The 17310-nt window shown below is 47.6% G+C and overlaps 1 protein-coding gene across 1 annotated transcript in view; it reads right to left on the reverse strand.

Annotated features, from left to right (window-relative positions):
• The window catches only part of ADRA1B (adrenoceptor alpha 1B), a 48308-nt gene extending 36345 nt beyond the window's left edge, over window positions 1–11963 (reverse strand). Inside the window, exon 1 of the mRNA XM_028106677.2 lies at window positions 11015–11963. Within this exon, the coding sequence (XP_027962478.1) occupies window positions 11015–11963 (949 nt within the window). The remainder of the gene's footprint in view (window positions 1–11014) is intronic.
• Between the last annotated feature and the right edge of the window lie 5347 nt (window positions 11964–17310).

Below are 17310 nucleotides of genomic sequence, written 5' to 3' on the forward strand. Positions count from 1 at the left end.
CTGGCAAGAAACTCTATCTTAAAGAAGAATTTCAAAAATCATGCGAAGTTAAACCCCAAATGCATCCCAGCTTCAGGGGAGCAAGACGCTGTGAGCAGATACCCCTTGGAAAAAGTGAAATGGGGCTCTGTGAGGATTGGTCCCCTTGTGTGTGCTAGAACATTCTGTTTCTGAACATTTGGCCTGAACTGTTCCTTGATGCAAGCTCATAGCACAATTTGTGTACTCACAACAGAGGGGTGCTTGGGGGCTCAAAGGGGGCTCAGATGTGCTGCTGGTGGGTGTGGTCAGATGTACTCTTGACAGAGTCCTAGGAACACAGGCCTGCCAGTGAGCATTCTACCCTGGGTTGACTCACGCTCTGTCATGCCAGGAGTGAAGGTGATGGATGGAGTGGAGGTGCCCCTCCCCGTACAGATATTCCAGTCTGAGGAGTCCTTCAGAGCTCACTCTCCCCTTTGCTCCCCAAATCTTATTATTTCAGCCTACCTCTTCTCTTGTCTCTGCATTCCAGAGATACGTGTCCTTCCGGTCACACCACTTCTCTTGGGTGAGATGGATCCATTCCTTCATTTACTAAGTATTTAAGGTCAGCCAGCCATGGTTTCAGACACTACCTCCATCACTTGTGGAACCAGGGTAAGTTAGCTGAATGAAGATCTAATAATTTCAAATCAACATTTACAGTGACTCCCTCTTGCCCACAAAGAATAGACATGTGAAGTTGCATCTTTCCTCCTGAAATTGTTGCTCACTTCGTTTTCGTTCTTCTTCTTTCTCCCGATGTTTGAGGCTGTGGGTGCCAGATTCTCTCTTCTCCCCTCCCTCAGGCTCCTCAGTGATCCTGAGGCACTGTTGCACACTCTTCTGCAAACACTCTTACTCAGGGGTTTCACATACAGAGGTACTCGTATCACTCAAATTTTGAGTGATAAATTTGTTTTGAGAGTAAGGGGGGTTATGATAATAATTATCATCATCATCATCATCATGTTTTGGTAACAGACGTAATAGGGGTTGGGACATCTGGTAAAGCAATGCTGTATTACCCGACAAGCAGACCCAGTAAGTCTTTAGAGCAGTAGCAAACCTGTGACATGTCCACTTTTTTGGGAAGTAATTTGATATTAAAGAAATCAAAGTAGTCTTCATGGAATAAACCAGAATGTTGTGGGCCCAACATTTATCTTAGGGCCCCATATGTGTGTGTGCGTGTGTGTGCATGTATTTTAATTTAGAATTACACTGGAGATGGGAGAAGCATTCACTTCGCATTACCTTGGGCCTCTCTAAAGGCCTTAATCTGGCCCTGCTATGAAGTCCCCAGGTCTGGCCACATCCCTCCAAGAGGTGAGAGGACCTTGACAAGGGCCAGTAAGGTGAGGGGAAATGGGGTCGGTTGGACAAGGTCTCCACCCAGAGTGGGTGGAATGGTAACTTTTTAATAAAGAATGAAATCGCTGTCCAATTTTTAAGCTCCTGCCTGTGTCCACTCTGGTCTTCACCTATCCTATCTTACTTCATTGGCCCCATGACCAGGCCCAAATTGGCATTTGGTTTTAAGAAGCAGTCATGGCAATCTCCTTTCAATGTGCCTGTGATCGTTTCTGGGAATGAGATAAGTCATTTAACGCCTCTAAGCCCATTTCCTTATTTATAAAATGGGCAAGACCCTAATACCTGTCTGATGGGAAAATGGTAGATAAAGCCTGGAAAGCACTGTGTGAATCAGAGCTGCAATTGGTATTTTTACTGAGAGTCTACTGGGTACATGTCTTTAGGTGTGGAGGATGAGATGAGCCAAACCTGGACGCTGTCCTCCAGAGGTCCACAGCCCGAGAGCGCTGCCAACGACATGCACATCATCCTAATCCCCATGGACAGATGTAGCGGGCATGATAAACATGGGCTAGAGGGAGGGGTCACTGCCAGGAAAGGCATGGGAACCAAGAAAGCTTCCATGAGAGAGGTGTCCACAGAACCGGGGTTTCACAGGTAGGCAGGATTGGGATATTCAGAGGGTACAGAAATTTCTAGTAGAGAGAAACAATCTGAGCAAATGCACAGGGGAAGGAAGATGCAAGGTGTATTTGGGAAACGACAGCGAACTCTATCTGAGTTATAGTACGCTCCTAAGTCTCCCGCTAAACTCACAGTGCTGCCGATTTACTCATTCAGTTAGCTTTTGTGAACACCTGTGTTAGGCAGAGAGGAAAGATGTGGTCACTGCTTATAAGACAGTCACAGTTTGTAGAGGATAGAGGTAAGTCGATCAGTCACCAGGTTGCTAGGGAGAGCCATCCCTGCCACGCCTGGGTGTGGATGAAGGGCACCTGCTTAGCCTCAGCGTTCCTCTCTCTCTCTTTTAAAGATTTACTTATTTATTTTAGGGGGGGGCACAGAGATAGATGGAAAGAGAGAGAGAGAGAGAGAAAGAGAAGCAGACTCCTTGCTGAGCACAGAGCCCCACGTGGGGCTCCATCCCAGGACCCTGAGATCATGACCTGAGCTGAAATCAAGAGTTGGTCACCTAACCAACTGAGCTACCCAGGTGCCCCACGGTTCCTCTCTTTATGGGAACTCTAAGGCCCTGGGAGGGACCACAGGAATTTTCCTCAGAGTTGTATGACTTTGTAGTTTTCAAAAGTAAGATCTATTAAGTGCAATTGATTAGGTTTCCACACCGACTTGCCTCTATCATATTTCCCCTCACATGGGTGTTAGTAAAGGGGCCATCAGCATTTTTGAGAGCTATTAAGAGTTGAGATACATTTCATTTGGGTTCTATTCAATAAATATATGTAGTTTGCAGACTTTTCTTTCTGTATAGCTTTGTCATCTCTAGCCAGTTACTGCAAGGTGGAAAATAGCTTCTGGAGATACTCCCTTGTTCATGATGCTGACTCACCTGGACTTGTGACATCAAGAGGTAGGGCCAGAGGCTGAGTCGTGATATGATAAGTCCTGTGGTGCTGGGACCACATGTATGTGGGTGGCAGAGGTGAATCATGGTCTGAAATATATCCAGCCAGAAACTAAACTCAACTGCCAAAAAGTCTTCCAAGTTTTATGTTTTCCTAAATTTGATAAAAGTCTTTTTTTAAAAATTTTATTTACTTACTTGAGAGAGAGAGACAATAGTAGGAGGAGCATAGGGAGAGAGATAAGCAGACTCTCTTGAGCGTGGAGCCTGACGTAGGCCTCAATCTCATGACCCCAAGACCATGACCTGAGCTGAAATCAAGAGTCAGATGCTTAAACACAGCTACCCAGGCACCCCAAATTTTATAAAAGTCTTAAAAAAGTATGTGAAATTACCAATCATAAGTTGGGAGGCTGCAAAATGTCTGAAGTGCCATAATAAAAGAGAAATTTTGAGTTATCTTGCTAGGGGAAAGACCCAATTATTTTTATATTTCTTTATGTTCTTGCCAGGACATGATGCCTCTAGGTCGCCAAATGACGGGCTGCCACTTGCCCTTCCTTTCCTCCTTCTCTGAATAGACTCTAGTTTCCCCCAACTCCTTTTTGGTGTTCCATAAGTTGTAGCTCAGAGCTCCACGCTTAAGAGTACTCCCAGGGATAACGCTTTAGCATTATCCGATTGCCCAGATGTGAATTCAGGTTCTATCCCTCATCAGCTGGGCGGCCTGAGGCCAATCACTCACCCTCTCTGATAAGCTTCAGTTTCCTTACCTGTAAAATGGGATCAATAACAGTGTGCATTTTGTAAGCCTTTGGAGAGGAGTCAATGAGAGAATGCACAGAAGCACGCCCCAGCCCTGGGTAGCCCAGGGAGCCTGGCACACGGCAAGACCTTATAAATGGGATCTCTTAGTATTATTATTATCAGACGTGATCCGGGAGCACAGTGACTGCGGAAACATCCTGCAGATGCTGGAGAAAGCAATTTCCCAGTGTGGCCCAGCAGCGATCAGTTATTTTTATGAGACACACACACACACACACACACACACACACACACACATATACACACACACACTCACTCACTCACTCACTCAGGTAAAGGCATTTCTTGCATTACAGATCAGAACGGGCCCATCTGTGAGGGCGCTGCAGCTACACCCACACCCGTTGGCATTTCTGTGGCCTGTTTTGCCCTAGCGGGATTCAGTGCCTCCACAAATGGTCCCCCACCCTGTTGTACCCTTCACACATCATCCCTCCCCCTCCTGCCCTTCTGCCCCAGTCCCTTGAATGTCACTGCAAAGCTGAGGCTAGCTCATTATCCATGCCTTCCCTCCCTGATGCCCTCCTTCCCTCCTTTACTTCTCGCTTTCTCCCCCAAATATTTATTGTGTGTCACCACCAGGGTATCTTCCATGATGCCAGGACTTTAGGAGATCACAGTAAAATTTCAAAAACATTTTTGGTGGAAATAGACATAGGGCTACAACTTGTTATTCTGCCAAATAGGACATTAAACACACAATACATATAGGACTATGACTATCATCACTACTTATTACCACCATTCCATCAAAGAGATGCTATTTCAGTGTCCCAAAATAGAAAGGACAGTCATTTATATTGAATACATTTGGAAAAACACAGACTTTTTCTCATTTTTTTCCCTTATTTTGTCATGAGCCAGTAAAAATGTTACGTCCGTGGGCACCAGACCACAGACAAATGTTCAGAAAGTGCTGCAGTGACAACAGGAATGAGATAACAAGTGCTTACTGAGTGCCAAATGTGGAGTCTGATAGACTCTACCATTTACTAGCTGTTTGACCTTGGGCCAGTTACCAAACCTCCCTGATCTCTTGTTCCCTCACCTATAAACGCAGGGATGATGATGCTTGCTCTGCAGATGGGTTTGTGAGGATTATGGGCAATACATGGATTTCAGTGGTGAGCAGTGTACCCATTACCTGGAAGAGCTGCGTCTGCAGTACTCATTCTCTTCCTCTTCTCCGGGGAAGCTCTAGTTGAAAGAATTCACCTTCCTTCCTGCCAGCCTTCTGCCTTCCTCCACGTGAACTAGCCCAACGTGGGCAGGATTGGAGGTGCTTCTGGCTGCACTGGGGTAAGCATAAGCAAGTTTTCTCAGCTCTCCATGGGGCGCTTATTCCAGGGGTTCCCAGGCATGGGGAGGACTGGTGCTAGGCTGGCTGCATAGGTATCACCTGGGAACTTGTTAAAAATTGGGATTCTCCACCCCCTCTTGCGAAATTCTGATACATTCGGTCTGTGGTGCAGCCCAAGGATCTGTGCTTTTGGGAAGAGCCCTCTGCCAGATGTTTCTGATGAATAGCTAGCTGGTCAGTTGTTGGTCACGGCGCCCAGCTTTTGGGTTGGGACATTCTGTCTACTCGGAAGGGTGTCTGGCAGATCACTCCTAGCATGCTGTCCCGTGAACCCTGATGGCTGGGGTCTGAGGAAGGTCCTGGGAGGAATCCTCTGGGCTGTGTTTTGCTGGCCTCTCAACGAATTATACCTGTACCACCCAGAAACTTCAGAGTCATTCCAGACACATTTCTTGTTCTCACTACCCCTCCTAAATCATATAACCGACCCCTCCCCAAGTCCTTGAATCTGTCCATTTCTCTCCACCTTCACTGCCCCCAGCCAAGTCTAAATTACCATCAGCTCTCCCTGGGCCTGTGGCCTCCTAACCGCCATGCCTCGGACTCATGCTCCACACAGAGGCCTGATTCATTGTTTCAAGACATAACTCAGATGTTATCTCTTGTCTGCTTCAAATGCTTCAGTAGTGGCCAGTGTAGCTTAGGATAAAATCTTAAGTCCTTGATGGGGCCTAAAATCCCTGCATGGCCTGGCCTCCTCCCACACCTGTAGCCCTGATCTGCACCTGCAACCCCCCTCCTAGCCTTGCTACTTCCCCACCAGATCCTGCCTCAGGTCTCTCAGGCAGGCCCTTCCTTCTGCCCGGACCCTCTCCTTCTACCTGCAGCCTTCACTGAGTTAGCTCCTCCACACCATGTCACTCAGGAGCCCCTGTGATATGCTGGCTCTTGTTATTTACTTTTAATAGCATCTCACCCCTTTACTTTCAGGTTGTTTGTTACAATTTGTGGTCGTGTTTATTTGTGTGCATGTGATTTTCAAATGATCTGTGTTTCCCACTAGGACTAAATCCTCTGAGGACATGGAACATAGCTGTTTTGCTCACCACTGTATTTCTAGCACAATACCCAGACACAGTAGGCATCCAATACATATTTATTCAATGAATGAATGAATGAATGAGTCAAGACGTAGAGCTAGATTCTCAGATGGAGGGCAAGGTCCCTCTTTTTCCTCTGGCTGGGGTGATGAAAGGCCCAGCGTCGGGAGACCCACATCCTACACAGTGCCGGAGGTGTGGAGCAAATCTAGCCCTGAGCTAGAATGTGGATGACCTTCCCTGACATTTTCTGGGTGAGTCTTTTTCCAGGGGTGAGTGGGGAGCAGAAGAAAGACAGGGCTTTGTAACAGAAGTACAATACCCAGCTTTTGACAAGGTGGCTCTGGAGTTTTGGAGCACATTTGTTATGAGAGCAGATTGGAACCAGGGAACAAGAAGGCCAGACATCTCCTAGCTGCAGTCAGTGGAACAGCTATGTGCCTGTCTTGACAGACCAGGATTCAACCCCTGGCTCTATCATTTACTTGCTGTGTGACCTGGGGCAAGAAGACTAACCTCTCTGAGCTCCTGCGTATTCATCTTTAGAGAGGGAGCAATTATTCTCCCCTGTCAGGGCAGCTGTGAGGATTAATGAGATAATGTCTGCAAAGAGCCTAGAAGAACGTCTGGCACATAGTACCTGCTTCATAAAAATATGATCTCACGAGGCTGTAAACATCCTGCAGACAAAAGCCATGTAGCACATAGTAGGTGTGTTAGAAGTCTTTATTAATGAATTCATAAATGGTTGAATGTATTTTCCTTCAGAAGGACTTTCCTTTTCCAGGAAGGATTCCCTGTGTATAAAAATTTCTCCCTCACTCAAGCCAATTGCTTTCTTTGTGAGCACCTCAAATCCCTGTGTTTCAAAACCTCAGAGCTGAAGGGTTAGTCTGTGTATTTGTGGGGGTGGCCCTGTCCTGAGTCATCTCTGAGACCCTCACCCTCCCCTGTGCAGGAATTCATCAGCCCCGATTTGAATGAGAGGACTAGAGACACAAATCAGTGGAGAAGAGGGATTCCTATTTGGTCCCAGTACTATGAGAACACAACTGTTTCTTTGAAATTGACCTTCATTTATTTGGAGGGGAAAGCAGTTAGTTCAATAATGGCTTCCTGGTGCCTTTCAGCATTTTAAAAGACGGAAGAAAGATCTGGAGGGAGGCAAGGTTCCAGTGTTTTCTAAACAACGCACTAAACCCAGCTACCAGTTGGCTGCTCAGCACTCCCTGTTATCCGTGCACCGCCCCCCAACTCCAATCTATCCCCACAATGCAACGCACATTCTTCAGTAGCCCAGCCACTCCGAGACCCTGACCAGGTCTTCCCCAGGTGGGTAGGAGCCAGCCTTCACTCTAATGCCTGGCAGCGGAAGATTCCTTGGACATCTTGCATATGGCCCATTGAGTAGAAACGCTGCTGTATTATATTCCAATTATTTCCTGTCCCTCCATGGCCCAGTTCCAGGGGCTGAATAAAGAGGTCCTTGTTTGGTGGAGTCCATCCCTGCTCCCGAGTAAGTGAGAGCTGCTCCCTGGCCTGACTTGGTCTGAGGCCACAGAGGAGGAGGTAGGGAGGGTGTTACAGGTGGGGAGAGCTCCACAGGAGATGAGGGGCCCAGCCCCACAGGCAGCCCAACCCTGTTCCCAAAAATAAAAATAAGGGAGGAAGGAAAACAAATGGGGCCCCTGCCCAGGACCATGCGGAGGGCATGGCTATTTTCCTTCCTTCCCAGGAGGGATCCCAACCCTTCTCTCCCACAGAGAAGACAAACACAGCTATGGAAATCTCATGCCATCCAGGCACCTGGAAGTCTGTCGCTAATTGGAAGTTCCTTCTACCTGCATTTCCCTGTTTGCCAATGACTATCTCCCCCTAGATCTGCTTTCTGTCCTTGTGAGCGAAAAGCAGTTAATGGAAAATTTTGAATTTGGAATCTTATTCAGACTCCAAAAGAGTTACTGTTCTACATCATGCTCCCATTGTTTGGGTGTTACTTGAACTCAGGGGAAGCAGAAAAACCCACATCTCCATTTTGCTGGGATGGTCTTCCTAAATGATTAAGAACATGCTAATTAAGCACCTAATCTGTTTGAAGCTCTTGAGTACCTTTCAAAGTCCATCCCAAAGCCAAGGCCTGGAGTCCGTATTTCTTACCTGCCAAGGCTTGGGCAACCAAGGGAGAGGATGCAGGCAGAGTAGCTTAGGGACAGCACCTGGGGACATCTCTGGGAGATGGTGGCAGGGCTATTCAGACAGGTTTCAAGGCAGAAACAAGAGGAGGAGAAACAAGCTCTGAGAGCAGGCCATGGAAGCCAAGGACCTGAGATATTCGGGGGTTATGGTCTCAGACAGTCACGAACAGAAAGGGAGGAAAAGCAGAGATAGGGTGAATGAGAAGAAGCTGAGGGTGAGTTTGAAGAGCAGGACCCACAGAGAAGCCACATCATCCTGCACCACCGAGTGCCTGGGGAAGGGCTAAGCTTTGCAGCATTTGAAACCTTGGGGTCCAGGAGGCTGGAGTCCGAAGGGAGCTGAGAGATCCTCTGGCCAGTGATTCTCAAAGCCTCGTCTGTGGACCACCCCCTCAGAATGACCTGGTGGGCTAAACATGAGGATTCCTGGAACCCATCCGATTTGCTGAATCAGATTACCTGTGGATTATGTTTAAGAAGCTGAATGTTTATCAAGTTCCACAGATGATTCTGATCTTTAATAAAGTTTGAGAGCCCTTGATTTAGTCCAACACTCTTGTTCCCTGGAAGTGAGATCTGAAGTCCAGAGAGGTAAAGCAACAAGCCTAGGGTAACAAAGTGGACTGATGGCAAAGCTCACATGAGAACTCTATTGCCCTTGATCCCCAGGGCAGTGCTCTTTCCATTTCGGCATGCAGGCAGCCTCTTCACCTGTTTGGACCTGTTTCCATTGCCCCCTAAAGTGAAAGCTTGCATCTTTGATCCATTCCCTGCATCTTGCTGGGGCCTTCTCCTTCCTGAGGATGCTCTGGTCATAGCCTCTGCAGGCTGGTGGGGGGGGGGGGGCGGGCAGAGGCAGAAGGAAGAAAGGAGAAAAACTCAGTTCTAAGCCTTTAATAATAGGTGTGGGATTGGCCAGTGAATAGAGAAGGAGAAACACAGTTATAACTGAGGGGCAATTGGGATTTGGTTTGTAGTACGAAGCTAACTTTCATTGAGCTTTTGCTGTTCACCAGACACTGCATTAAGTCCTTTCCATGCATTAGTGCAAACCCCATGAAGCAAATAGTAATTAGCCCTATTTTGCCGATGGAGAAACTGAGGCTCACAGACTGGTGGTCCATAGCTAAGGCATGACCAAATCACTTCCACATACAACCATGATCTTTATATAGCCCAAAGCAGTGTGAACTGTTACCCACTTTAACCCAACAAGGCTGCAAAAGGACCCTAAGACCTTGGGAAAAAAAGAAAGCTTCTCTGCAGTGAGATGTGACCACTCTGGGGGTGGGGTGGGGAGGTACAGCTTCAAACGCTTCCCACGTAACAGACTAAAAATATTTCTAAAAGGCATTAACTTGCAAGCCTGCCTCAGAAATGACAACATGGAGAGTAGGTTAAACACCTTTTTTCCTTTATCTTTTTTAAATGGAAACTCCTGATGTCAATTTGCTTTCTTTCCATTTACCCTTTTCTGGTGAAAGCAGTGTGTCTGCAGAATTTTAGTTATTTGAGGGATTTGCTTATGTTCGGTTCTAACGGAGCCCCGGGTGTCATTGCAGGCATATATGGTCCATGGCATGTGGCAGCCGTTACCTCTTCTGATATCATGGCACATGACTTTGGAATGATCGCCTCCCTCCATTCATTTTCTGGAGTGTCCCCCAGGGATGGGAGAGGAAACCACAGTAGATCAGTGCCTCAGAAAAGGGACAAGTGTTTCCCAAGCCATGTGGACAGCATGTCACGGTACCCTCCTCTAAGTTTACCTCCTAACCAGACCTTGTCTTCTTAGGAAAAATCAGGAAGCTTTTTGAACAACTTAGTGAGACCTCTAAACAAAAGAAGATGGACATATTTGTATAGGAGAGGAAGAACCCAATTTCATCCCAGCACGATTTGGTGTCTGGCAGCCTAAGGTGAGGGACCACTGTAATTTAAATCTGGGTATTCCATGAATCATCAGAGTTAGGAACATTTTCGGGTAAAAACTGAAAACATGTGACCCTCTGTCTTCCTTCTCTTTCAACTCTCAAGCTTTAGATAACTCAAAGGCTGACTGGGGCGACGTGGCTGTTAAAATGTTCTTCCTAACTCATAACGAAGGCAGTACACTGAGGTGAGAGCAAGCAGTGAAGGGAGGAGGGGAGGATGCAGCCTCTGCAAAGCTCATGGGGAGCGTGGGTCTCTGCAAGAGCCCTGGAAATGCTGAATGAAAACTGCCTTTCTGCGTACGAGCTGCCTGCCTGCTTCCCAAATGCCGCGACTGCGGTAACTACAAACTATTTTGTATGCTGCATTAGTGACGCTGCCTTAGCCGGCACATCATTACTACTGAGATAACGCTGGTGTGATGTTCAAGTCCAGTGTCCTTCTTAATTATTAAACCGACGCTGTTGAATGAGTCATTCCACGTACCAGATTTTCCTCCTGTCGTTCTATTTCAAGTGACTAGCACCTTACTTAGTTTGTTCCACTCACACCTGAGTTGGTTCTTAGCCAGCTTACCCAGTCTGCAAAGCCTTTGCAGAACAAACAGTATTCTCCACTCTCCAAACACACACAGACTGCATAAAAAAACAAAACCCACAAAAAACTTTACAGTAAGCTCAGCAGCAGACCGGAGATCTGAAAATACCCAGTTCCCCTCTGCCAGTCCCCAACTTACCAAGTGGTAGAGCGATGAAGAAGGGTAGCCAGCACAAGATGAACATACCGACCACAATGCCCAAGGTCTTGGCTGCTTTCTTTTCCCTGGAGAACTTAAAAAGTTTGACAGCTATGGAACTCCTGGGGTTGTGGCCCTTGGCCTTGGTACTGCTGAGGGTGTCCTCATGAAAGTTCTTGGAGTGGATCCTCAGAGTCAGCTCCTTGGAGTTGGACATCTCTTTCATGACTCCGGCCTCCAGGTTCTTGGTGGTCCTCTTGGCAACGATGTAGACGCGACAGTACATGACCAGAATGACTGCCAGAGGGATGTAGAAGGAGCCCAGGGAAGAGAAGAGGGCATAGAAGGGTTCTTCAGTGACCCCACATTCCTTGTCATCGTTGGGCGCTGGCTCCTTCCACCCAAGGAGGGGCCCGATGGAGATGACCGTGGACAAGACCCAGACACTGAGGAGCGCCAAGATGGCCTTCCTCCGGGTGACCAGCGTGGGGTACTGCAGGGAGTAGCGCACCCCAATGTAGCGATCGATGGAGATGGCGCACAGGCTCAGAATGGAGGCTGTGCAGCACAGGACATCCACGGCGGCCCAGATGTCACAGAAGATCCGTCCCAGCACCCAGTAGCCGAGCACCTCCAGGGTGGCCGAGAAGGGCAGCACGGTGAAGCTCAGCAGCAGGTCGGCAATGGCCAGGTTGACGATGAAGTAGTTGGTGGGCGTGCGCAGGTGACGGTTGCAGGCCACCGACAAGATGACGACGATGTTGCCCACGATGGCAAAGAGGATGAAGGCGCCCAGCACCAGGCCCACGGAGATGGCCCTGCTGACGTCCAGCTGGGGCAGTGTGGAGTTGCTCGAGGTCTGGTTGGGGCCAGTGAAGTTGGCATTTTTCAACTCGCCCCAGTGGGCAGGTGCTGATGTGTTGTGGCCGGTGTCCAGATCGGGATTCATTTTAGAGTCGGCCCTCCATAGCCTGGGGTGAGCGGGCTGGAAGGGCTGCGGCCAAGCTCCTCAGCTGCCCTGCAACTTTGCTTCGCCCGCGGTCTTCTTCCCAGAGGCGCCCTCCGGGCGAGGAGTCATCTCCCCTGCCCGGGGCAGCCCAGCCCGGCGGCGCGTCTCCTGCCTGCCTGCACCGAGCCTCCCGCTCGCCGGCTGTCAGAGGGAGGCGGCGGCGGCGAGAGGGGCAGAGGCGGCAGCTCCAAGTTTAATGGTCCACGTCAGGCGCGCCGGGCCGGGCGGGCGGGCGGGCGGGCGGGGAGCGGCGGGGGAGGGGCGCGGGCAGGGGGCGCCCGGCTCGGCCCGGCCCGCGGCGCGTGTGCGGGCAGCGGCGCCCAGCCCAGCCAGCGCCGAGGAGGGTCTGCTTGTAATGAGCCGCCTCTGGGCTGACTGCACGGCGGTGACATCAGGCGGGGGAGCCCGGCGCCCTGACTCGGCGCGGCACTAGGGGGCAATGCGGGTCCAGCGAAGGCGCCCGCAGCCCCGACGTCGCCGCCCTGGGCAGCCCCGGGGGGCCGGACGCGCGCCCCCCCCCCACCGCCACCTCGCTGCCCCCCCCGCCCCCCCCAACCGACGCAAGCCTCGGGCTAGGAAAGCGGTTAGGAGCAACCTGAGCGTAGGGACCCCCGTCCCCCACCCTGAGGTGGCCCGCTGGGATTCTTACCCCTTCTAGTCTCCCTTCAGTCTCAGAAGTGGCGTGGGGTGTTTGCCGCTAATGGGGGGCGTCTGGAGTCAGCACCCAGATTTAGGGGGATATGCAACTTGTGTGGAGCCTAAAAGGATTGCAAGGTTAGGCTGGTGAGAGGGATTTGAGTCAGATGTGAGACATTCCCCACCCCTTCCCGCCTTTACCTCCTGGTGAAACCTCTCTGGTCTGGTAATAAAGTCCAGAGGCTTCTCTTCATTCGTTTATTCACTCACTCACTCACTCACTCACTCACTCACTCACTCACTTATTCATTCAACAAATTGTTAACGAGTCCCCACTGCCTGCACTGGGGGCATAGCAATTGAACCAAGGAGACAAAGACCCCTGCCCTCCAGGAGCTTACACTCTACTGGGAGGAGACAGATAATAAATAAGCCAATTATGAGGTGTGTCCTATCCTGACAGGTGTAACAGAAAATAAAGCAAGGAGGGGGAAATGGAATGGTGTGTGTGTGTGTGTGTGTGTGTGTGTGTGTGTGTGTGTATGTGTGTTGTGGGGAGCGGTATTTGAAATTTTAAATGTCACTGAAATGATAAGTTTGAGTCAAGACCTGAAAGAAATGAGGGACGAGTTACTAGGCTATATGGGGTGAGGGGGGTGGTGGTGGTGGCTGCGGAAGAGACCTCCAGGCATTTGGGGAAGGGACTTGCGAAATCTGGATTATTTATTGATTTTTTTCCTTTTCTGTCTGATATTCATGTTGGACATTCAGTTATAGGGACATGCTCCTAAAGGTGGGCATATGGTACTTAGGAGAGAAGATATGGGCTGAGGGAGAGCCTTATGGTAGTTGACATTTATTCAACACTTATTATGTCCCAAACAGTGCGCTAAATACATTTTGCATTTTCTCATAATTCTAAGAAAGAAGGGCTATTCTCATCATCATTTCCATTTTGTGGATGGGACAAGGTACAGCGAAGTTTAACTCTTTGCCCAAGTCCACATAGCCATCATGGAGAGAAGCTAGGAACTTGATCCAACTGCAGGTCTATCTAAAGTTGAGCACTGAGCAGCTGTGTCACACTTTTCTCCTGGAAGCACTGGAGGGGGTGGATTTTCCCCCCCAGATTTATTGAGATATAACTGACATAATAACTTTGTATGAGTTTAAGGTATACAATGTGCTGATTTGATATATATTGCAAAATGATTACCATCATAGTGTTAGCAAACATCTTCATCATGTCACATAAATATCGTTTCTTTTCTGTGGTGAGAAGATTTAAGATCTACTCTTAGCAACTTTCAAGTATATAATACAGTATTATTAACTATAATTACCATGCTGTACATTAGATCCCCAGAACTTATTTATCTTATAACTGGAAGTTTGTACTCTTTGATCAACATCTTCCCATTCCACTGTCCCCAATCTCTGGCTTTTAGATTCCACATGGAAGCTATATCATATAGTATTTCTCTCTCTTTATCTTACTTCACTTAAGTGCCCTCAAGTTTCATCCATGTTGTAGCAAGTGGCAGGATTCCCTTCTTTCTCTTGGCTGAATAATATTCCATCGTATATGTACACATATCTTTTTTATCCATCCACCAATTGATGGACACTTAGGCTGTTTCCATATCTTGGCTCTCGTGAACAATGCTGCAATGAGCATGGATGTGCAGATATCTTTTTGATATCGTATTTTCATTGGCTCTGGCTATATAACCAGAAGTGGAATTGCTGGATCATATGGTAGTTCTGTTTTTAATTTTTGGGAGGAACCTCCATACGGTGTTCCAAAGTGACTCTCCCAATTTACATTTGAGGAAGGGAGTGGATTGATTGTTGAAGAGGGAACTGTCTTCCAAGTAGTAAATTTTTGGGACCTGAGTGACTAGTGCTAGGAAAGAATTCACATTTATTGAGCTTCTACTGAGAGCCAAGCATTTACTCATTTTCTTTTATTCTTCACAACAATGCTCTGAGAGGGGCGTAACCACTGTCCATTGACAGATGAGAAGACCGTGGTTCCAAGAGAGTTAGTACATTCCTGAGATCATGTGGCTGTTAGACTTGTGGCAGACCAACGTAGTGACAGCTGCAGATTGAAAGGTAAAGCTTGATGCCTTCTTTTCCTCTGGTCCAGAAGCTGGCATCTAGGGCTTCCCACTGTCTGCCCTTGATAAACACTATAACCTGGGGTTATAGGGGTGGGGAACCAGGAAGTCACTCAGGGTGATTTACATTTAAACTCCTCAACCTAGAGGTAGGTTCTTAACCTCTTTTTTATTATATAAACATATAATACAAAATATAAATCCATTTTGTAGATAATATAAAATATAATACATATAATATAAAATATAAATACATGGTTATCACACACCTATCTAAGGTTTTAATCTAAGGCATTAATCTTCTCCCACCAAAATGCAGAGATTCCCAAATGCACAAAATACACAATTTCAAGGGTTCCTCGAGATTAAGAAATGTGTGATAGAGACAACCCTGAAAACAGATTTTTTTCCCCTGCTTCAGTTAAATTTGCTTAAGTTGTATCTGAAGATTTTAAAATAAGAGATTCACAGGTTTATAGCGATTTAACTCTTCAAGAGCTATCAGAAATTTCACTTGCCCATTCTCCCATTTTGGAGGTGGTCTAGGAGGCAGAGGGAAGTGGTAAACTCCCATAGATAGTCATGTGTGGAATTGGTTATCAAACTCCATTTCCCCAGACCCCAGAGCAGTGCTCTTTCCTCTGCCCAAAGGGAAGCCACACACAATAGCCACTCATGACTTGGTTCAGGTATCAGAATGTGGAAGAGATTATTGAGGTTCAAAATCCATGTAGATTTCAGATATATTGTCATTTACTGGTATCTTTCAGATCAAAAGGTTCAAAATCCATGTAGATTTCAGATATATTGTCATTTACTGGTATCTTTCACAAAGGCAAAACAAACATCCCACCATAAGGCAAACAGGTATTAGCCTTAATAGCAGCCATGTACCAGGACCCCACTAAGCAACCTTTGCTAATGGTCCTTTCCTTGCTGCTCCTCCCTTCCCTTCACTGGATATGCCTCTTAACCCCTCTGGCTGATATTTGACCCATGGAATTGACCGTTTGTTTAGGTGTCATGAGGATACAGACGATATTTCATTTTCTCGGTACTCCCTGGGGCAAAGCCAAGCATAGAGCTCTGACTCACTCGAGGCTTGGGGAAGAAGAACCTTTTCATTATCCATCTGATTACATTAGAAACCTCTGATGTTGCAAACTCCCATTCTGTGAGCCCTCTAGGAGAAGCTGTCACTGAGTTTGACCTGTGCGGAGACCAGGGCTATGGGAAGTTCTGAGATCAGCTTAGAGACTCGATAGGGGGAGGTCTCTCACCCGCTAACTCTATCTCTATCTTTCACCCTTGGGCAACAGAACTAATCTATAGAGCTCTCTCAACCAGCCTCACACAGGAACATCTTCTCTATGTAAGGCACCATGCTAGGTGCTGTGGGCAAATCAAAGATGAATTAAATCAAGCAAGCGATGACCTAGCCCTGAGCTAGGGTCTGTGAGAGAGGATGACGATGGTGAAGCAGCCTTCAGAGAGTACCTGCTATGTGCCAGGCACTGTGCTATGTACTCCATGAGCATTCACTCAAAGTTTCACAACAGTGCAAGGTAAGAATTGTCTCCCTTTTACAAATGAGGAAACTGAAGTCCAGAGAGGTTCATTCACTGAGTAAGCAGCATTGGTATTCGAAGCATTGTTGTCTGGTTCCAAAGCTTGTATCCTTCTCTCTGCAGCAGACTGAGATTAAAAAAAAAAAAAAAAAAAAGTGACAGAAGGTTCAGTGTTAGCCCTGAAGGAAATTACAGCAGAAAACAGAATGTGATCAGGGTCCTGAGCAAAGCAGAGGTCGGCGGGGGGATGGCAAGGCAGAGCTGTCCAGGAGAGTGGGCTCTGCAGAGGGACTCCTTAGGTCAGGCTTCCTTGCCTTCCAGACCAGGACTTGCTCTCCTGAGGATTTGAGAGCCGGCTTGGATTCTAATCCTGCTTCCCTTGCTTTTTTTTTTTTTTTAAGATTTTATTTCTTTATTTGACAGAGAGAGAGCAAGAGAGCACAAGCAGGGGGAGTGGCAGAGGGAGTGGGAGAAGCAGGCTCCCTGCTGATTATGGAGCCCAGTGATGCAGGGGGCTCTATCCCAGTACCCCAGGATCATGACCTGAGCCCAAGGCAGATACTTAACTGACTGAGCCACCCAGGCGCCCCTGTTTCCCTCATTTAATAGCTATTAATGTGACCTTGGGCAAGATAATAAAGTGAACTCTAGCATCAAACAGACCTGGGTTATGTCCCAGTTCCACTAATTTATCAGCTGTGTGTCCTTGGGCAAGTCACTTAATCACTCTCAGCCCCAGTTTCCTCATCTGTGAAATGAAGATCTTGACAGTCCCTAACTCAGATTGGGCTGAGGTGAAGATTAAATGTGATAATGTGTGTAAAGTGCCTAGGACAGAATCATAGTAATAGTATCAGCCAAGAGTTACTAAGGGCTTACTAGGTGCTAGGCATTGTGCCCCAAATGCCTTATATACAGTATCTGATTTAATCCTGATAATAATATTGTGAGGTGGATGCT

This window comes from Eumetopias jubatus, unplaced genomic scaffold (assembly GCF_037043125.1).
Source record: "Eumetopias jubatus isolate StellerSeaLion01/CBP00866 unplaced genomic scaffold, mEumJub1_p1.0 scaffold_5, whole genome shotgun sequence".
Classification (NCBI taxonomy): Eukaryota; Metazoa; Chordata; class Mammalia; order Carnivora; family Otariidae; genus Eumetopias; species Eumetopias jubatus.